This window comes from Lutra lutra, chromosome 1 (assembly GCF_902655055.1).
Source record: "Lutra lutra chromosome 1, mLutLut1.2, whole genome shotgun sequence".
In the NCBI taxonomy this organism is placed as follows: Eukaryota; Metazoa; Chordata; class Mammalia; order Carnivora; family Mustelidae; genus Lutra; species Lutra lutra.
The window spans coordinates 155,485,268-155,507,877 of record NC_062278.1 but is presented as its reverse complement, the minus strand read 5'-3'; the positions used below and the strand labels follow the sequence as shown (position 1 = coordinate 155,507,877).

The 22,610-nt window shown below is 40.8% G+C and overlaps 1 protein-coding gene across 10 annotated transcripts in view; it reads left to right on the top strand.

The window, feature by feature from the left end:
- The window catches only part of DLEC1 (DLEC1 cilia and flagella associated protein), a 72,137-nt gene that overhangs the window by 7,440 nt on the left and 42,087 nt on the right, over nt 1–22,610 (top strand). For 8 of the 10 annotated variants that reach the window (XM_047740563.1, XM_047740581.1, XM_047740570.1 and 5 more), the window contains exons 3-6: nt 5,588–5,698; nt 7,083–7,270; nt 7,487–7,692; nt 8,467–8,545. In XM_047740563.1, the coding sequence (XP_047596519.1) occupies nt 5,588–5,698; nt 7,083–7,270; nt 7,487–7,692; nt 8,467–8,545 (584 nt within the window). Of the gene's footprint in view, nt 1–2,208; nt 4,173–5,587; nt 5,699–7,082; nt 7,271–7,486; nt 7,693–8,466; nt 8,546–22,610 lie in introns of those variants that run through there. The other 2 variants (XM_047740599.1, XM_047740537.1) reach the window with 2 other exon arrangements.

Below are 22,610 nucleotides of genomic sequence, written 5' to 3'. Positions count from 1 at the left end.
ATTTGGTATTAGTTCTTTAAATGTTTGGTGGAATTCACCAGTGAAACCACCAAGTCCAGGACATTTTTTGGGGGGAGACTTTTAATTATTGATTCAACCTCCTTACTAGTTATAGGTCAATACAGATTTTCTGTTTCTTTGGGATTTTGTCTTTGTAGGTGTCATGTTTCTAGGAATTTGTCCATTTTATCTAAGTTATCCAATTTGTTGGTATAGAATTGTTCCTAGTACTCTCTTATAATCCTTTTTATTTCTGTGGAATCAGTGGTAATATCCCCACTTTCATGTCTGATTTTAGTTATTTGGGACTTCTCTCTCTCTTAGTTGATCTAGTTAGTTTTGTCAATTTTGTTGATTCTTCTGAAGAACCAACATTTAGGTTCATTGATTTTCTCTGTTGTTTTTCTGTTCTGTATTTATCTGTGCTCTAGTTTTTGTTATTTCCTTTAGCTTTGGGTTTAGTTTTTCTAGTTTCTTAAGTTCTCAAATTAGATTGCTGATTTGAGATCCTTCTTGTTTTTAAATGTGTTTATAGCTGTAACTTTCCCCCTTAGTACCACTCTCACCATGTCCTGTAAGCTGTGGTATGTTATGTTTTCACTTTCATTATTTGTCTCCGAGTACTTTCTAATTCCACTGTGATTTCTTCTTTGAGCTATTGAGTTGTTTAAAAGTGTATTGTTATTGTTTAAAAGGGCTCTGGTGGCTCAGTCAGTTAAGTGTCTGCCTTTGGCTCAGGTCATGATCCCAGGATCCTGGGATCGAGTCTTATATTGGGCTCCCTGCTCTATGGGGAGACTGCTTCTCCCTCTGCCTCTCTCTCTCACACTCTCTCTCATGGATAAATAAATAAAATCTTTAAAAAATAATAAAATAGAAGTATATTGTTTAATTTCCACAATTTAGTGAATTTTCCTGTTTCCTTCCGATGCTGATTTCTAACTCATCCATCATCCCATTGTTATCAGAGAGGATACTTTGGATGATATCTCTTCTCTGAAATCTACTGAGATTCGATTTGTGGCCTTACCTATGATCTGGGAAATGTCCCATATGCACTGGAGAAGAACATTACGCTGCTGTTGGGCAGTGTTCTGGGTCTGTTGGATATACTTGGTCTATTGCGTTCTTCAAGTCCTCTGTTTCCTTACTTATCCTCTGTCTGGTTTTTCTATCCATTACTGTAAAAGGGGTACTGAAGGCCCCAACTAGTACTGTAGAACTATTTGTCCCTTCAATTTTGTCAGTTTTTGCTTCATTATTTGGATGACCTGTCATTAAGAGTCTAAATGTTTGGAATTGTTATATCTTACTGCATTGAACCTTTTATTAATATATAATGTCCTTCTTTGTGTCTTGGAACCTTTCGATTTTTAAAGCCTATTTTGTCTGTTAGAATAGCCACCCCTTTTGGTGTTTTTGCATGGAATACTATCCGTTACTTTTTGGTTACTATTTGCATGGAGTATCTTTTTTCATGCTTTCCTTTACATTCTATTTGTGTCTTGGATCTAAAGTGAGTTCATTATAAACAGCATCTAGTTAGATCATTGTCTTTTTAGCCATTCTTTTAGCCTGTCTTTTGACTGGGGAGTTTTACATTTAAAGAACTTATTAGTAAGGAGGGACTTCTGTTATTTTGTTATTTTTTTCTGTATACCTTATAGCTCTTGTTTTTTATTTCCTACATTACTGTCTTCTTTTGTGTTGGGTCAGTTTGTGTGTGTGTGTCTGTGAAGTGTTTAAATTCCTTTTTAATTTCTTTTGTGCTTATAAACTCATTTCTTTGTGATTACCATAGGGATTACATTTAACAACTTAAAGTTATAACACTCTAATTTGAATTTATAGCAGCTTAACTTAAATAACATACAAACTCTGCTTCTTTATAGACCCATCTCCACCCTGTTAGGTTGTTGATGTCACAAAATTACATGTCATAGAATTGCATCTTTATATGTTGTATGCCCAGAAACAAACAATTTCTTTCTTTCTTTCTTTCTTTTTGTTTAAGATTTTATTTCTTAGAGAGAGAGAGAGAGCGAGAGAGCACGAGCAGTGGGGAGGGTCAGAGGGAGAGGGAGAAGCAGATCCCTGCTGAGTGGGGAGCCCTATATGGGTCTTGATCCCAGGACCCGAGATCATGATCTGAGCTGAAGGCAGAGGCTTTAACCCACTGAGCCCCCCAGGTGCCCTGAGGGCTGTACTTTCAAGGTACAGCATATCTGTGGCCCAGAGAGAGGGAGAAGTGGAGGATGTCGTGGCTTCGAAAGGCGTTGTGCTTATGGGGTCTTACTAGGGACCAGATGCTATGTAAGATGTTTCGTATAGGTTATCCCATGGAACCCTTCCAACAACCCTGTGAGGTAGGTTTCTTCTCCATTTTATAGCCGCAGGAACTATGAGAGAATGGATCAAATGACTTCCCTAAACTCACACAACTCAGAAGGGCTGGGAGCCGAAATTGGACCTGAGTGAGTCTGCTGTCAGAGCTGGCCTTTCTTCTGGAGGAGGAAGGCTGGTGGAGCAGACCAGGCGGGGTGTCACAAGGGTGTTGAAGACTTCCCTCAGGGTGTGGCTCTGGGCGTGAGGCTGTGAACTCGGTCAGGCCTGCCCCTCTGAGGCTCAGCCCAGCAGACATTGAGCGATCCATGTGTGTTCCGTATCTTCTGTTCCCCCGCCTTCAGAGCAGAGTCATACAGCTTCTCTCTTGTGGATTTGGCAGAGATTGTTGGTAGCAGATTCTTGGGGGTATTATTGGTTGCCTGCCTACGGTCCTCTGAGTCCTGGGAGTCCAGCGCTGTTCCTAGGATTATACTGGCTAGAGATCAAGGGGGATGAAATAATTGTTTGGTTGTTCTTAAATGAAAATGAGCTAAAACACTGAGAACTGAGAAACCCCAGTCAGGGGAGTTTTTCAATGACCTTCATTTTGTTTTGTTGTTTTTTTTTTTTTGCCCAAGATAGTATTGTTATAATCAGACATTATCTGCCCTGGTTTCTCAGCCTTCTGCTGGTAATGTTTCTCTCTTTTATTTCAAAAGTAGCAGAATTAGAGATCTTGATCCAGTTCCTTGGACATCCCGCTGGTTCCTGCTTTTGGTTCGGGGAGGAGGGTGAGGTGATCCCAGGATCTCCTTTATACCTCAGATGATTGATGGTGATGACATTCCCCTGAAACTTTTCTTATTTGAGGTACAGAGGCAGCCTTTATCTGTTTGTTAATACAAATGTCACAAAGTCGAAAACATATGTAAATTCTTTAGACAGAGGGGGAAGATCAGAACATCTTGTGCTTTCATTCCGTTCCGTTGTTGATAAATTGTCCACATTATCTCTTGGGGAGTGGAACAGAGCCACGCGCGGGAGCATAGGGTTGCTGCAGGAAGCCCACTCTTCCCGGATGGAGGAGCCTGCTCACAGGGCCAGTGAGGGGTGTTCCAAGGCTCACATAGTCCAGGCCGGACATGGAGAGAGACCTTCCAAAGAGCTGACATACAGACTGTCCCCTGCTTCTGCAGACATAACATCGAACCCTCCACAGCCTGGGGGAAGACTGCAGAGAGAATGGCATCAGAAGACAGAGACCACATCTTCCCACACGGCAAGAAGTTTTATCTTTTGATATTTCAAATGGGCCATCACCAAAGTCCTTGGGAACTGGGCTGGAACAGAACTTGACATTCCTGCCACCCCCTGCCGTGGTCTCTGTATTGCAAAGGGAGTCCGGGCATTTCTCAGAATTCAGCTTTTCCCGATGGTTCTATGTTAGGTCACTCATGAAAGGCTCTTGGTGAGTTTTGGAAGGAGAGGTCACTATTCTCCAGTAGTAGTAACAGGCAGATGACTGAGCAGCTTCCCGAAAGCTTCTTGCGAAGCCCCTCCCTCAGTGCTGCTGGCCAAAGTCAGCACTGAGGGAGTTTCCCTGACCTTCGAGCTCCCATTCCATAGACCCCTGCATCCAACCTCTTTATATATGACATGCAGAGAGTGATTTCTGTTTTCCTCGCTGAACCCTGACTACAACAGGAACTAAGCCAAACCTTGAAATTCCTCAATAAATATCATGGGAAAAACATGTATTCTTCACTTGTCTCACCCTGGGTTACTGGAAACCTCCAAAAGGCAAGGCCATGTTGGTTAATGGAGCAAACAACAAAGTCTGGAAACTTGTGAGTCTTCCATTCATCTTATTTATTCCTTAATTTTTATCCAAGTGTTAATATACATGGTTTTAAAAAAGACAAATAGTTTAGAAAAGCTTCTAGTGACATATAAAAAGCCTCTACCCATGCACATCATTTTAAATTTATCTAAACCCATAGATCTGCAACACCAAGAGAGAACTGTGATGTAACTATGGACTGTGTATGAGAACAGGGTGTCAGTGTGGGCTCATCGGTTGGAACAGATGTACCACTCTGGTGGGGCATGTTGGTGGGGGCAGCTGTGCATGTGTGGGGCCAGGAGCTCTCTGGGACGTCTCTGGTCCACCCAATTTTTCTATGAACCTAAAAGTGCTTTAAAAACAAAGTCTAGGGATGCCTGGGTTCTTCAGTTCTTCAGTTAAGTGTCTGTCTTCAGCTCAGGTCATGATCTCAGAGTCCTGGGATTGAGTTCCGCATCAGGCTCCCTGCTCAGCGGGGAGCCTGCTTCTCCCTCTGCTTGTGCTCCGCCTGTACTCACTCACTCTCTCTCTCTTTCTGACAAATAAATAAAATCTTTAAAAAAAAAAAAAAGACCATTGGAAAAAATCCTCCATGTCACCTCTCCCGGTCTCAGTCCATCTGCCAATGGTAGCCATTTTTAATTTTCTGAATACTTCTAAATAATATGTCTCTATTATTTTTTTCTTGGCTCATCAGCCATGGATATTAATGACTGACTTCTGGCTCTTTTAAATGAGATTTTATGTCTCCTGTGTCAGTGGGTCTGTTTGGGGTTGGCTGATCTACCTGGGCTTGGCTGGCTAGACCAGCTTCAAGCTGTGGGCCCAGCTGAACTTGGCTCCTTGCCACAAGTTAAGCTCAAGTCTGCTCCACATGGATTCATGCTGGAATCCAAGATAAAGAAGCAGGAGCTCTTCTTGGGCAGAAAAGCTCTTCTCATGATGACGGCAAAGGCGCAAGAGAGAAGGCTCAGCCATGCAAACCTCTGCCAGCATCTCATTGGCCAAAACACATCACATGGCCAGAGTCAAGGGTGAAGAAGTGCTCTCTGTCTCTAGTAAAAGGAGCTGCAGAGTCATATGGCAAAGGGCATGGATACAGAGAAGGGTGAAGGATTGGGGCCATTTCTTTAATCTACCATACTTCCCTTAATTACATTTTATTAATAGAACTCTACTTGAGTCACACAGTACTTTAGCTCAAATAATACCACAGCACAGTCTTACCTAATGGTTGGCTTCTGTGAAATGGCTGGTCAACTTTTGCTGATTAATTTCGGAAATCTCAAAATGACCACAGTGTTCTCAGAAAGAATTTTGTGAGATGGTTTAGATTTGGAGGATGAAGAAGTTTGGAGTACAGGTTCTTCAGTGTCAGTCTGGCTTCACACACCTCTGTCCTTCTTCTCTTCTATGTAGCAAAGACTATGTTCAGATGGTGTGTGGACAGCGAGTTGCTACAGAAACACCATTTGATCAGCCCGGATGATTACTACAGTGACATAGTGCCATTTTGCTCTGCACCCAAAGGTAAGGCTTCAGTCCTCTGCTGGGACATGTGCTCTCATTCTGGGGAAGTTAGGATCGCGACCACACTGGCTACCTTTGCTGCCATTTCCTCCTTGATGTTCCCCCTTTTTAATTTTTGTTAGTGGTTCTTGGGAGGGTCCAGTCTAAGCATGCCCCTTACTCTCTGGGTTCCTAACCCCTGCAAGACAAAAGTCTCAACTCCTCCATGTGGAATTTGCGCCCTTGTTAGCTGCTCAACACCAAGAGAGATGAAAATGTTTAGAAAAGTAGTTGAATAAGCCAAGAGAGGGAAGTACTGAAGGCAGGTAAGTCAGGGAACAAGTTCCTGCTGGAGTCAGAACATGGACCATGGGCTTTTTCCATACTGCACGTAGGAAAAGAGCAGCTTTACCTTCTTTGAGTTTGGTGGGAAGACTGGGTAGGGAGGCAGAGAAGGATGTGTATTTGTGTGTGTGGTGTCGGGCCAGTTCTCTGTGATGTGGGAGGCAAGATATTCTGAGAGTGAGTATGGTGGGAGCTGGGTTGTGGGTTTAAGCAGGGAGGTAGACTTTTGGGAGAGTCAGTGTTATGGATAGGGAGACATTGCTCCGTGGATCCTGTGGCCACATATCCAGATGGCCCAGTGGTGCCAGGCTTGGAGGATGAGCTCTCCAGGCACCCCAGTCAGTGGGACTCTGATGACCTCTGAGGCTTTGGAACTGAGAAGGCATTTGGGGTGGGAAGACTGGGATCCAGAGAATTGAGGATGCTCATGAGAACCGAGTTCCATTGACAATCTGAGCCATGTGGAGAAGGCGGCCAGAGAGAAGGAGCAGAAGTAAGCGTTTCATGATATTAAGCTTCCTAATATTGCCAAGTTAATTGGGAATTCAGTGTCTTATGCAAGTAAGTAAGGATAGAGTTAGCATGTATTGAGAAGTTCCCAGGTAACTGTACTGGTACTAGTTTCATTGTTAGCTATGAGTGATCTAGTACTAGTGCTGGTACCAGTTCTTGCTAGCAATGGGTGTTCTCCTTTAACCTTTTGGGGTTGATCTTAGAGGTGTAAAAAGCTAATACAAACTTTGATTCCTCATGTGAGCTTTTCAAAAAGCAAGTTTGCATATGGGGTATGTGTACATGAATGAGAGACAGACAGTAGTTTACTCATGTTCTTTGACCACGTTCAACAATCAAATATGTAACCTTCTGGTCCTAAGTCTCAAGTACACAGAATAAGTTACAGGAGTAAGTTATATGCTACAGAGCAGTTATATCTAGTGTAGTGAATGTGAAAGTTGAGGAAAAGGTATCAAGCTAACTGTGGCTTTGGTGGTTTTATGTAGTCTTCTTAGAAATGACCCCTTCATTGGTGGCAGCTCAGTTCCATTCCTTGGTGCCATAGGCATCTCCATGCCTGGATGTTCAAAACTCACATTCAGTTGTGAGAAGCGCTCTGTCCCCAAGAAGAACCTGATTAAGAAGCTTGAGGCTTCCTGCAAGATGCTGACTAAGTCTGAAGACGAGTTAGACTACACCGTGGACAGCCTGACGGGGGACTTGTGTTCAAAGGCCAAGCGCAAGGCCGTCAAGGTTGGAGTGGAAGTCCATGCGAGGTGGTGTGTGTGGGCAGCGGGCACAGGGAGGCGATGAGTGGAAGGAGTTCCCGGTGACTCAGGAAATTGTGGGTCCACAGAGAAATAGGGAGGAGAGTTGGCACGGATTACCATTGGGTCACGGAGTTGGCCCAGTGTCAGCACTCACAGTCCCCCGGCCTGTCATGGACTCTGTTTTTTGTGTGTTTCAAAGAAGGCAGGTCCACCCAAGAATAAAAAGTGGATGAGCCACTTACGCGTGCCCCAGAGAGAACTGGAGCGACTTCTGCTTGCCAGAATGGAGAGTCGGAACCACTTCCTAAAAAACCCTCGGTTTTTCCCTCCTAACACTCCCTATGGAGGCAAGTCTCTTCTCTTTCCTTCGAAGAAGCCAGTCCTGGCGGGAGATCTGGAGCAGAGGTGGGTCTTTCCTGGACTTGGATTCGTCAGGAGGTGGGATCTGTGAGAATAAACCCAGAAGGCCCTGGTCTGGACTTTTGGGGGGCCGGGGGATGGGATGTCAGTATCAGAACAGAGCAGGGCTTCAGGGCTCCCCACAGACCTGGCATTTGGACAGCCCCCAGAGGCCTGGGTTTGTGCTTTTCTGACCTGCCAGGGTTGTTGAGGGATCGGGGGTTAGTGTCGGTCCCCTGCTTTCATCTGAACAGTCTCGGTCTGTGGCCATGCTCTTCCCTTGCAGTCACGTGTCTCGGAATAGGACCCTAAAAATAAAAATATTTAAAATTTGTTTAATTGCAAATAATACATATAAATTGTGATTTTCTTTCAGAGAGGGCCTTTGGCTTATTTCACTAATTGTCCTTGTGAAGGGAATGAATGGCTTCATGGATTCATAGTTTCAGGGGACTTCAAACTCTTAACATTTATTAGGCAAATGACATCATTTTTATTAAGAAAAATTGGACTCTTCTATGCCAAGAAACAGCACCTATATTAAAAACCCAGTTAGGATAGCTTCCTACACGCATGTCAAAAATGAACCACAGCAGCTGCACATATCTTCATGAAGATTCTGTCATCTGGTAAAATTATCCCATAACCTGCTTTAACAACAGGAACAAAACCCAATAAATGACATGCTGTGATTATCTTTGGCAGTTTGGGTGTATTTATTTCGCACAAATCCAATGGGTAAAACTAACAGCCTTTCTCCCCTCTTGTGCCCTCCCACAGTTGTGCTGACACTCCAGTGTTTCTAGCTAAGCCATCAGTTGGATTTTTCACAGATTATGAAATTGGGCCAGTTTATGAGGTAAAAGTCTTATTTCTTTCCAGCTCCCATTTCATTAGCTTCCTTATGTTTTGAAGTCATTCATGGAATTAAAGCCATATACAAAAATTAGAGAAAGGACGGTAATAAACCCTTGTGTGCCCCTCACCCACCTTCAGTAATTACCTGCTTCCTGCAAATCTGGCTTCACATATCATTCCCACAACTTCTTTGTGTGTGTGTGTGTCCATGTACATGTGCATACACAGGAAGTGTTTGAAGTTTTGAAAAACCTAGTGTAGGGTCGTTCTTTAGTTAGTACTTCAGTATGTATTTCTAACAGGTAAGCACTTTTACAAAATAACCATTATCAGGACTCCTGGGTGGCTCAGTTGGTTAAGCGTCTGCCTTTGGCTTAGGTCGTGATCCCAGGGTCTTGGCATCGAGCCCCACCTCAGGCCCCTTGCTTGGCAGGGAATCAGCTTCTCCATCTGCCTGCCACTCCCCCTGCTTGTGCTCACTCTCTCGCTGACAGATAAATAAATAAAAATCTTAAAAAAACAAACAAACATGATCATATCCAGGAATATTAACATTAATTGATATTGATTAGTATTAACTAATATCAATCCATGTTTGATTTTCCTCCATTTGTTAAAAAAGAGTCAGTTTACATTTGGTTTATTTGAATCAGAATTCAAACATTGCATTTGGGTAAAATATTTCTTTTTTCCTCTTTAGTGGGTAATAACTCTTCTACCCTCTGCTAGTTTTTTCCTCCAAAGAGACTGTCTATGCTGCCGTGCACAGTGGGCGAGATTTCTGGTTCTACATCTTCACCAAGACTCAGTCTTTTTCATTTTGACCATTATGAAAGGTATCAGAGATCACTCAGCACATTTTCATGTGTCTCTCAGCCATTTGGATATCATCTTTTATGAATTGTTTTGTGGCTTAACATGGGATCTGTCCTAGAAAATGTTCCTTGATGTAAGTGGGGTGTTAAAGTCCCCTGCTATTATCATATTACTGTCAGTTTCTTCCTTTATGTCTGTTAATATTTGTGCTAATGTGCTAAGGTGCTCCAATGTTGGGTATATAGACATTTATAATTGTTATATCCTCTTATTATATTGCTCCCGTTATTATTATATAATACTCTTCTTTGTCTTTGTGATATAAGTATTGCTCTCCTGCCTTTTTTCTTTTTTTTTCGCTTCCATTTGCATGGAATTTATTTTTCCATTCCTTAACTTTCAGTGTGTTTGTGTCTTCATTCTGACGTGGGTCTCTTGTAGGCAGCATATAGAGAGCTCTTGTTTTTTTATCCATGCGTCACCCAATGTCTTTTGATTGGAACATTTGGGCCATTTGCATTTAAAGTAATTATTGATAAGTATTGTAAGTAAGTAGGTATTGTATTGTTAAGTATTGATAAGTATTACTGCCATTTTGTTTGTTGTTTTCTGGTTGTTTTCGTAGTTCTTCTCTGTTCCTTTCTTCTCTTGCTATCTTTCTTTGTGATTGATCACTTTCTTTAATGTGAGGCTGGATTTTCTTCCTCTTCATTTTTTTATGTACCATAGGCTTTTGGTTTGTGGTTACTATGAGGTTCATATATAACATTCTAAGTATATAGCAGTCTATATTAAGTTGATGGTCACTTAAATTTGAACACATTGTAAAAGAACTTCATTGTTACTCTCCCCTCCACATTTTATGTATATGTTATTGTATTTTACATTTTTTAATTTTGTGAGTCCCCTTAGCTGACTTTTTAAGATTTTTTTTTTTTTATTTGACAGAGAGAGAGATTACCAGTAGGCAGAGAGGCAGGCAGAGAGAGAGGAAGGGAAGCAGGCTCCCTGCTGAGCAGATAGCCCGATGTGGGGCTCGATCCCAGGACTCCAGGATCATGACCTGAGCCAAAGGCAGAGGCTTTAACCCACTGAGCCACCCAGGCGCCCCTCCTTAGCTGACTTTTAAAATATAAATGGTTTGATTTATTTTGTCTTTTCAACTTCATACTAGCTTTCAAAGTGATGACTACACTACCTTTTTTGTGTGTTTCCTTTTACTGATAAAATGTTTTCCTTTCATAATTTTATTTCTAATTGTGACTTTCTCTTTTCCACTTAAAGAAGAAGTCCCTTTAATATTTCTTCTAAGGCCTGTTTGTGGTGATGATCTCCTTTAACTTGTATTTTTCTGGGAAACCTTTTATCTTTCCTTCAATTCTGAATGATAAACTTGCTGGGTAGGATATTCTCGGTTGTAGGTGTTTAACTTTCAAGACTTTGAATATATCATGCAACTCTCTTCTGACCCACGAAGTTTCTGCTGAACATCAACTGATAGGTTTATGGGGGTTTCCCTTGTAGTAACTACTTGCTTCTCTCTTGCTGCTTTTAAAATTCTGTCTTTATCTTTAACTGACATTTTAACCATTACATGTCATTGTGTAGAGCTCCTTGGGTTCATCTTATTTGGAGCTCTCTGTGCATCCTGAACTTGGATGTTTGTTTCTTTCCCCAGTTCAGGGATGTTTTCAGCTATTATATCTTCAAGTAAGTTTTCTGCCCCCTTTTCTCTTCTCTTTCTCCTACCCCTATAATGCAAATATTTGCTCACTGAAACTGTCTGAGAGATCCCTTAACCTACCTTCTTTTTTTTTCTTTTTGTTGTTCAGCTTGATTGTTCTTCATTACCCTGTTTTCCAGATTACTGTTTATTCTGTAGCCACTAATCTGTGATTGATCCCCTCTACTGTATTTGTCACTTCAGTTACTATAGTCTTCAATTCTGATAGATTCTTTTTCATATTTTCTTTCTCTTTGTTGAAGTTCTCGCTGAGTTTCTCCACCCTTCTCTCCAGTCTGGTGAGCATCTTTATGACCATCACTTTGAACTCTTTATCAGATACATTGTTTATCTTCATTTCATTTTGTTCTTTTTCTGAGTTTTTGTCTTGTTCTTTCATTAGAACACATTCCTTTTTCCTCATTTTGCTTGACTTTCTGTGTTTGTTTCTACAAACTAGGTGGAATAACTACTCCTAAATTTGAAGGGATAATCTTTGTATGGTCATTACCTGTGTAGACTGTGTGTGCCTAGTGATTGTAGAGTGTAAGAATGCTGACAAGACTGTCTTCATCTTTGGCTCTCCATCGTGTTCATGTTCACCAGATGACCTCTCTTGGGGTTATGTGTTGCGAGCCCCTTGAAGATTAATATACACACCTTAGAAATGCCTACCAGGGCTGGGATGGGAGGAGGCTTACTTTGGCCTCCCATGAATCTGATAGAGATACCATAGTCTTTCCCCTTCCTGATTGCACAGGTGGCACCACAAGATCTAATTAAAGTTAGCTGTCAATTAGGTGCATGCAAAACCCTTTGATCTCACTACAGAGTCCTTCTGCATGTCCCTTTGCTTTACAAAATCTATGGACTAAGATCCAGACTTTGTGGAAAATAGCCACACAGCTGCCTGAATTGTTGCTCCCCTGATTCCCCCGTCAGTAAGTTACCCTGAATAAAACTCTGTAAACTACATGGAGTCACCTGCTTTGTTTTATAGTCTCAAAGTGCCTTCTCAGTTTGGAAGATATTTTACTATCCCTCCTCCACCTTCTAATAGGCTGGCTGGCTGAACCTGTGGCTATCATGGGCGGGAGGACCTGGTGCACTCCATGCTGGAACTGTCCTGGTGGAATGGCTAGAGCTGAAGTGGGTGCAGGCTGGGGTGGTCCTGGAACTCTCTGTGCAGAGGGCACCTTGGCAGGATTGCTGAAGCTGAAGTGGGTATAACCCGGGGGATCCCAGGGCTCTCTGTATAGACAGTGCCCTGGGAGGACAGCTGAAGCTGAAGTGGGTACAAGCTGGGTTGTCCCAGGATGCTCTGTACAGGGGTGCCCTGGTAGGGGAATGCAGCTGTAGTTGAAGTGGGCATGGATCAGGATGTCCTGGGTGGTCTACACAGTGGCACCCTTGCAAGGTGGCTGGAGCCAGGGGTGGCACGGGCTGGAGTGTCCTGGGGTACTTTGTACGGGGATACCATGGTGAGATAGCTGGTGCTGAGGTGGGCATGGACCAGGGGTTCCTGGGGCACTTTGTGCCAGGACTTCTCTGGCAAGTCTGGAGCAGAGGTTGATGCCAGACTGGAGCGTTCCAGGGTGCTTTGAACTTGTATCACCTTGACAAGATGGCTGGAGCTATAGTGAGCACTGGCTGGGGTGTCCTGATGTGCAATGTGTTAGGGTCACCTTGGTGGAATAGCTTGGGCTGGTAGGTGCTAAGGACCCAGTGAGGTAGAAGGCCAGCTATGATGCCCAGACACTGCTCTTGTCTGGGCTATTAAGGTGAAAAGGGAATGCAAACTGTAGGGTTTGCCAGCTGAGGGGTTTCAGCAGCTCTCACTGCTCAGCAGAGTTCTAGGACTGGGTCTTTTATATTCTAGTTGCCCATGCCTTCAGTACTATCCCTCCCTGCTGCAGCTTGCAGCATTGGGGTAGCGGTTCCCACTGTGACTCTTTCACTCTTTCCCATCTCTTGCTGTTCCATCTATGTGGTATCTATCTTGTATTGTATAGAAGCTGTTCAGTTGGCCCTCAGGTGCAGATTTAGAGCACCTGTAGAGGAGGTGAGTTCTGGGTCTTCCTACATTGCCATCTTGGACCAGAAATCCCTGTACCTGCTTTTTAAAAATGCCATATTTATTGAAACTGTGGTTTCTTACATCCTAGGTTTGGCTAATTGCATTTTTAAAAAACTTTATTTATTTATTTGACAGACAGAGATCACTAGTAGGCAGAGAGGCAGGCAGAGAGAAGGAAGGGGAAGCAGGCTGAGCAGAGAACCCGACGTGGGGCTCAATCTCAGGACCCTGAGATCATGACCTGAGCTGAAGGCAGAGGCTCAACCCACTGAGCCACCCCGTGCCCCTACATTTTTGTGATGTCATTAAACATGTTCCTTTATTCATATTTTCTATAAAATTATAGTTTAGATGTAGATGTTTGATTGGATTCATGTTCAGTTTTTTTTGTTGTTGTTTTTTATTTTTTGGTTAGGGTAATTCTTTGGTGGTGCTGTGTATTTTTGATTGCATCCCATCAGGAGGAATGTATCTGCTTTTCCTATTACCAGTGAAGAATGGCATTGGATGTTATGAGCCTGACCCATCATATATAAAGTTTTTGTCAACCTTTCATATATTGGCTTTAGAAGCCTTAGATGTTTGTTACATAGATCCATTTTTTTAAAACAAAATTAAGGGCTACAAAATGGTGATTTCTAATTCTGTTATTCCTTCTGCATTTATTAGCTGTGATTTTTTTTTAAAGATTTTATTTATTTATTTGACAGAGAGAAATCACAAGTAAGCAGAGAGGCAGGCAGAGAGAGAGGAGGAAGCAGGCTCCCCGCTGAGCAGAAAGCCCGATGTGGGGCTCGAACCCAGGACCTGGGATCATGACCTGAGCCGAAGGCAGCGGCTTAACCCACTGAGCCACCCAGGCGCCCCAAGCTGTGATTTTTTTATTTAAAAAGAAACTTCACTTCATATCCCTTTCCCCCCTTTCTTATGCTCTCCTTAACCCTTTTGGTAACTATTTTTATTAGTTTGGGTTCTTCCTTCTTCCATTGTTTCTTTCTGGAATCATAAGTAAATATATGGCTATATTTGAGCTCCCTCTCCTTACTGCCCTCAACATATTTCTAGTTTCCTTTAACAGCATATCCAGTGATGCCTCTGGGAGTAGTTATAGAGACTGTCCTGATTCCTTTTTCACCAGTTTCCTTCATTTTTATGCTAGACTCCACCATTCTAGGGAATCAGACCAAGACCAACCTTAGTAGTTGCCAGCTCTGCTCACCAGGTTTAATCATGACCGATCTCATGACAGATCCTTCATGTATATGTAAATTGTATTTTATCATTTAAGAGAACTTGCAGATCCATCATTCTTCTTTTAAAGATTTGTTTATTTATTTTAGAGAGAGAGAGAGCCTGCAAATGAGGGGAGGAGCAGAGGGAGAGGGAAAGAAATCCTCAAGCAGACTCCCTACAATAGAGAATCCTGGCAGACACCACTTTGACAAAGTGATGAATTTTAACATCACCACTAATAAGACACTTTTATATCATATGCCCCGGATATGACATACTGAGAAGGGCACATCACTTACCTGGTATTCTTGCAAATAATGTAAGTAATCATGAGTAAACATTAGACAAACCCAACTGAATGCCATTCTACAAATATATTACATAAAATAACTGACTAGTGCTCTTTAAAAGGCTCAAGGTTGGGGCGCCTGGGTGGCTCAGTCAGTTAAGCATCTGACTCTTGGTTTTGGCTCAGGTCTTGATCTCATGTTGTGGGATCGAGCCCCATGTGGGCTTCCGTGCACAGCACAGAGTCTGCTTCGGATTCTTTCTCCCTCTCCCGCTGCCCCCCCTACACTCAAATAAAGAAATAAAATCTTAAAAAAAAAAGGAAGGCTCAAGATCATGGGCAATAGAGAAAGACTAAGGAAATGTCACAGATCAGAGGAGACTAGAAAGACACGGGAACATAACGCAATTTCAGATTTTGGATTAGATCCAGTGGAAAAAGGAAGTTAGAGGACAAATTGGAAAAGTATATGTAGATCCTATGATTTAGTTTATATATTATAGCAAACTTAATTTCTTAGGTTTGATCATCGTTCTCTTATTATGAAGATGTTAACATAAGGGAAAGCTGAGTGAAGAGCATATGGGAACTCCCTAGATTATTTTTGTAACTCTTGTAGATCTAATTTCAAAATCAAGCATTAAAAATATACATGTATTAAGGAGAGCTCCAGTTATGTAACTAGATAGCCTGAAGTGGGTTGCCTGGGTGGCTCATTGGGTTAAAGCCTCTGCCTTTGGCTCAGGTCATGATCCCAGGGTCCTGGGATCAAGCCCTGCATTGGGCTGTCGGCTCAGTGGGGAGCCTGCTTCCCCTCATCTCTCTCTGCCTGCCTCTCTGCCTACTTGTGATCTCTGTCCGTCAAATGGATAAATAAAATCTTTTTAAAAAATAGCCTGAAGAATAAGAATCTACAAAAAATGAAAATTCTAGAACTGACATTACTCAATAGTAATAGGGCTTACCAGCAAACTAGACACAGATGAAGAGAAGATTTGCAGAGAGCTCAGTAGAAATGATCCAGACTAAAGCACAAAGAAAAAAAAGAAGGAAAAATACATAAAGTAGCATTTTAAAATATGGGATCTAGTGAACAGATCTGTTATATAATTGAAGTCCCAGAAAGAGGGTAGAGGGAGAATGGTGCAGGAACAGGGTTGGAAGATGTAGTGGATGACAGTGATCCAAAAGTAACAAAGACATCAAGCCATAAAGTAAAGCACTAGCAAGCCTAAGCAGAATAAAATTAAAAAAAAAAAAAATCATACCCAGGCATATTTAGTAAAATTCTGTTCTAAGCCAAAGAAAAGGAGGGGGGACTCTAACTTAAACCATCGAGAGAAAAAAGACCCACCACCTTCTAATGGAAATGATTGAAGCTACAAAATACTTGGAATGGAAGCTTCAAAGTGTTGAAAGAAAGTACCTTTCAATCTAGAATTCTAAACCTAGTGAAAATAGTTTTCAAAAATGAAGATAAAAGGAAGACATTCTCAGATAAAAACTGATAATTCACAACCAGATAATAATAATTCATCACCAGGAGATCTGCACCAAAGGAATTTTCAGTCAGAAGAAAATGGTACCCATAGGTAAGCAGAGAAATGCAAGAAGGAATGAAAAGCAACAACAATTACATGACATGTAAATGGACTAGGTACTGCAGTTAAAAGAGAAGGATCAATTACCTGGGTGGCTCAGTCAGTTAACCAGCTGCCTTTAGCTTGGGTCATGATCCCAGGGTCCTGGGATCGAGTCCTACATTGGGCTCCCTGCTGAACGGGGAGCCTGCTTCCCCCTCTGCCTGTCGCTCCCCCTCTTTGCACTCTCCTTCTCTCTGACAAATAAACAACATCTCTAAAATCTACACACAGTAATGACTTAACCTCAAAATATGTAAGTACAATTTTACAAGACTGGAAGAAAAACAGATACAATAACAAAAGTAGGAGATTTTAACATTTTTTTCCCTCAAAAACTTAAAAACTAGGTAGACAAAAAAAAAAAAAAACCAGTAAAGATATAGAAGAATCAAGCAATTAACAAACTACATCTAATTGACTACACTCGGCAATTGCAATATGTATTTTCTTTTAAAAGTGCATATGAAACACTAAAATTGTCTATGTGCTGGACCATAAAACAATTATGAAAAAATTTCAAAGGACTAAAAACGTATATAGAGTTAATATAGAAATCAACAACAAAAATATAACTAGCAACTACCTAAATATTTGGAAATTAAGTAATTCATTAGTAAATTCAAGAATCAAAAAAGTCATAATGAAAATAAAAAAATAGAAAATAATGATCATTTTTTTGGGCGCCTGGGTGGCTCAGTGGGTTAAGCCGCTGCCTTCGGCTCAGGTCATGATCTCAGGGTCCTGGGATCGAGTCCCGCATCGGGCTCTCTGCTCAGCGGGGAGCCTGCTTCCCTTCCTCTCTCTCTGCCTGCCTCTCTGCCTACTTGTGATCTCTGTCTGTCAAATAAATAAATAAAATCTTAAAAAAAAAGAAAAGAATGATCATTTTTAAGAGTTATTGAAGTATATTTGACATATAGGGTTACATTTGTTTCAGGTATACAACACAGTGATTCAACAATTTAATACATTACTCAGTGCTCACCATGATAAGTCACATCTGTCACCATACAACATTATTGTATATTGACTATATTCCCTATGCTGTACTTTTCATTTCTATGGCTTATTTATATGAATGATCATTTTTAAATGGTACATCAAAGCTTGTAGAATGCAGGTAAGGCCAAGCTTAAAAGAATATGTGTAGACTTATATTTACCTGTTAGAAGAGAAATAGTCTGAAAATCTGTTATCTAGGTATATCTGAAAGATCAGAAAAGAATAGCAAATTAAACCCAAAGAAATGGTAAGGAAATCACAAAAACAAGGAGAAATTTAAACAAAATAGAAAACAAATATGCGGTAGGATCAGCAAAGCCAAAAATTAGTTCTTTGGAAAGATTAATGAAATTAATCCCTAGCAAAAGTGATCAAAGAGAAAAGAAAGTACAAATTCACCAATATCAAGGAAAAAGAGGGCATCATTAATGATCCTATAGACATAGAAGAATAAGAGGTTTATGAGCAATGTTATACATGGAAATTTGAAAATATAGATGAAATAGAGAAATTTTCAGGAAAATACAATTTACAAAACAGATACAAGTAGAAAAAAACATCTGAACAATGTTCAGACGCTGAATCTCTGTTTAAAACCTCACAACGTTCTAAAATTGTGATGATCGCACAACTCTATGAATATACTAAACACCATTGTCTTATACACTTTAAGTTGTTGAGTTGTGGCATGGGAATTATATTTCAGTAAAGCTGTTTAAAACAACAACAACAATAGGGGTGCCTGGGTGGCTTGGTTGGTTAAGCATCCAACTCTTGATTTCAGCTTATGTCTTGATTTCAGGGTCATGAGTTCAAGCCCTGCATTGGGCTCCATGCTAGATGTGGAGCTTACGTAAAAACAACAATGACAAATCTTCCTACCAATAAAATTTCAGGCCCTAATGGTTTCACCAGTGAATTCTTTCTAACCTATGAGGAAAAGTTGCAATGATCTTTTACAAAGCCTTACAGAGATTAGGAAAAAGGGAACACAACCCAACTTGTGTTATGAGACAAGCATAATCTTGACACCAAAATCTGAAAAGGATTATTATAAGAAAGGCTAAACTTTGTCATGAACAGAACTGCAGAGTTTCCTAGCAAAACATTAGCAAACTGAATTCAGCATTATCTAAAAATGATCAACATTACAACCACCTTGGTTGATCCAGCAGTGCCAAGTTAGTTTAACATTTGAAAAGCAACAAGTAGAATTCCCCACCCTAACACAATAAGGTAGAAAACTCATAAAGTTATCTTTCACTAGATGCAGACAAAATTTAATATCTAGTCATAATTTAAAAAAATGCTTTGCAAACTAGGAATAGGGTAAAAGTTTCATAATTTGACAAAAGGTATTTACAAAAATAAAACTGCCATTATTCAGATGACATGATCGTGTACCTAGAAAATCCAAATAAATTTACAGATAACCTATTGGAATTAAATAAAATTAAGTGAATTTATTGAAAATCTTTAGACACAAAGTCAATATACAAAACCCAAATTTGTTCCTCTGTACTAGAGCAAACTATTATAAAATGAATTTAAAGTAGATACTATTTATAGTGCATTAAAAAAATCAAATTTAGGAATAAATTTATTTTTTTCTTAAGATTTTATTTATTTACTTGACACAGAGAGAGACATCCAGAGCAGGAACACAAGCAGGGGGAGTGGGAGAGGGAGAAGAAGCTTCCCGTCTAGCTTGGTGTGGGGCTAAATCTCAGGACCCTGGGATCATGACCTGAGCCAAAGGCAGACGCTTAATAACTGAGCCACTTAGGCAGCCCAGGAATAAATTTAAATAAATATGTGCAAGACTTTGACAGAAAACTAAGAATATAATTGAAAGAAATTAGAGGAGACCCAAATAGATGAATAGGTACATACCCAGTGGTACGTTGGAGCCAAGTCATAGTAGCGCATGAGAGCTGACCACGCACATTCTCCCGAAATCCACGTTCAGTGATGGTTTCTTGAATTCGACCACAGTGGGAGTATTTACACTATGGAAATCAACAAATACTATCAAATCAGGGCTCTCTCCCACCCCCAAGAGCCTGTCATTAAACATTCACCAGCACACTACTGAATATACTGTATTCATGGATTGGAAGACTCATTAGTAGAGGGATATTGTCAAAGAATAATTCAGAGGAATTTGTTATCTGCATACTCCTGTGAGGAATAGTAGTCAGTACACTGTTGTCAGTGAACAGAAGCAAAAGCAAATTTATAACGAGAGGAGAGAGAAAAAACTCGTAGTCTGTCAACAGTGAATCATCCAGTGTTCACTGTTAGTAACTCTGTCTTAGTCCAGGTCTGAACCATTGTCCTCAACTCTTCCCATTTTGGTCATTAGTTCCTAAAGGAGAGAATTTAACCTGAAGAACTTTATTCTCTGATGCAGAATCTTTTGGGGATGTCAGTTTGATATTGGCAGAATAGCGACATTTGTATACCTGAACATCTGACAGTGGAGGAGAGCAAAATATACCAGGGCAATTATAAATATTATAAGAAATATTGAGAACCTATTTTGCACCCAGTTTTTTGTCAGCATGGATCTAATCAAGAGCATACATCATCTTAAAGACCAGTTTGGTCAGTCTTAGTGAAGTAATTGGGTTTTTCCCCTTTGATTAATTGATTATTTCATTTTTTCCAAGACATGTATTCTAGCAGTACTGTTAAATTTAACAGCTATTTCCATGGAGTTCATTTTCTTGGCCAATATTCAAGGGCAAATCTACTTAGAATCATTCTAAGTGATGAAGTTATGTTAGTCTAACCTCAAATGAGCTTATTTAAAGTCAATATTCATTTTGCTTCTGTAATTATCCTAGATTTGTCCAGTGGGAATCTTACAAGTATTCTCCAATGAGAGTCTCCCATGTTCTTTTGTGGGGTTTTTGGTTGTGGTGTTTTTTGGGTTTGTTTCTTTGTTTTTGTTTTTTTTTAAGCACTTCCTTGCATTCTGGCATTAAAAGATGTTCCAGGTTCATCTTGTTCTTACTTTGTCCCAGTTCTGGAATCAGTTTCTAAAAAGCCCTGCTTCCTTTTTGCAGAGAACACAGAAACTTGATATTTAGAAACCAGGGTCTAAGCATTAGAGATGCTGTTTGCTGCTGGGGTGTCATTGCTTATGGGTCCTTTCAACGGACAGAGCTGGAGAAAAAGAGCAGTTGCATAGATCCAACCATAATTAGACATATGTGTGTACACATGTGTTCATGCATATGTCCACACACGGTTGCATAGTATTTAAAATCTTGACTATACTGATGCCTCTAGTTCTAGTCTAATTCCACACCACCTCCTCCTCTTCCATGCTTGTGGCTCCTTCTCCTACCATCATGTGAAGAATCTTGGAATCAAATTCTACTTTTGGAAGTCTCTGCCTCTAGTGGCTTTGTAGTGAGGCTCAGGGTCAGAGCTCCATGATAAGTGGATGTCCGGTGGCAGGATTCCAAGCATTTATACAGTGGAAGGCGTATATCCCAGATGTATTATGTTCTGGAGCTTAAGAACAACATTTGTGGCTAAAAGTACTTGATAGAAAAAAAAAGTACTTGAAATGGTTTTTTCTGGCACGACTTCAAGGGCAACTTTCATTGGTGTCTGTTTAAATGTATTTAGTGTACCAGTTATGATAGCCATGTAACCAATTGCCTCAAGACTTTGTGAAACAGCCATTTGCTTGCTGATCAGGTAGGACACAGTGAGAACAGTTTATTTCTACTGTGACGTTTGGAGTCTTAGCCAGAAGACTAGAGGCAGAAATTTTCTGAAGTGTCAGTCACTCACGTGCCTGGTGGTTGATGCTGACTTTCAGCTTAGATCTCAGTTCCTCTCCCCGTGGGCCTCCTGTGGAGGCTTGTCCATATCAGTGAGTTCCTTTCCTCTCTCCCCCTCCCCTCCCCTCCCAGCCCAGTGGCTGGTTTCCCCAGAACTGGCCTCCCAAAAAAAAGAGATACAGTCTGCCACAGTGTATTATAATACGGGGGTGACATCATTCAGAGTCCCTGATACATCTAGACATTTGGGAAGAGATTTTTAGAGTAGTGCAGGGAGATTGAGTCATTAATAAGTACATATTAAACAAAATCATCAATTGATTAACTCTGGATGGACAATAATTATTTAAGGGACAATTTCATGCACAGCTGTATCATTTATACAGTGACAATAGTGTAAACATCAGTTACTGTACTAATCAAGTAGTATGATATAACTTATATTGGGAAGATGGGGGATAGGAAGCACATATCATATGGTGAGTTGGATATGGGAGAGGAAAGAGAGAATGTCCACAGCATGTATCCATATTTAATGCACACAAATTAAGAAAAATATTATGTCATTTGGAGGCAAATTCTGAAATAATCAGTCAAAGGGAGGAAAAAATATTATAGGAAATGACAGGAGACTGGTTCAGGGGAAGAAAGCAGGATTTCTGTTTTTCAAAACCTTTGATTCTTTAACCTGTGTGGTGGTCCAACTTTGATGAAAATAACAAACAAACAAACTTTTTAGCAAAAGAAATGCTAGGCCTAGATCATCTTACAGGTACACACCACAACCATTTGAGCTAATTCCTATTATATATAAACAGTTTCAGAGACTAGAAAAGGAAGGAACATACCCACATTATTAGGTGATGAGCCTACTATGATCTGAATATTCATGTCCCCCAAAAGTTCTATGTTGAAATCCTATGGTATTAGAAGGTAGAGCCTTCGGGTGGTGCTTAGGTCATGAGGGTGGGGCTTCATGAGGGGGATTAGTGCGTTTGTAAAAAAGGTTCTAGAGAGATCCCTTGCCCCTTCCACCACTTTGAGAACACAGTGAGAAGGTACCGGCTATAATCAGGAAGAGGGTCCTCACCGAAATGTGACCATGCTGGCACCTTGATCTTGGACTTGTTGGCCTCCAGAGCTGTGAGAAATGATTTTCTGTTGTTTGTAAGAAAACCAATTTATAGCATTTTGTAGAGGAGCCCAAGTGGACTAAGACAGAGCCTGATCTTACCTTGACCCCAAAGCCAGATGAGGAGGTATAACAATGAAAAACCTGCTCCAGGCTTGCTTAAGAACACAGGTATACTCCCAGTCCCTGGCCTCTGGAAGTTATGAGAAAGCTATTCTGTCCAAGGTGGAGGCAGATGGACCCAGGCTGTGAGTGTGAAGGCTAAAGGGTTGTGGTGGGAAGAAAGTCCTGTACCTTGTAAGCCAGGGGGCTATTTTGTTTCTTTTCAATATTTTGTTAACTTAAAAAAGA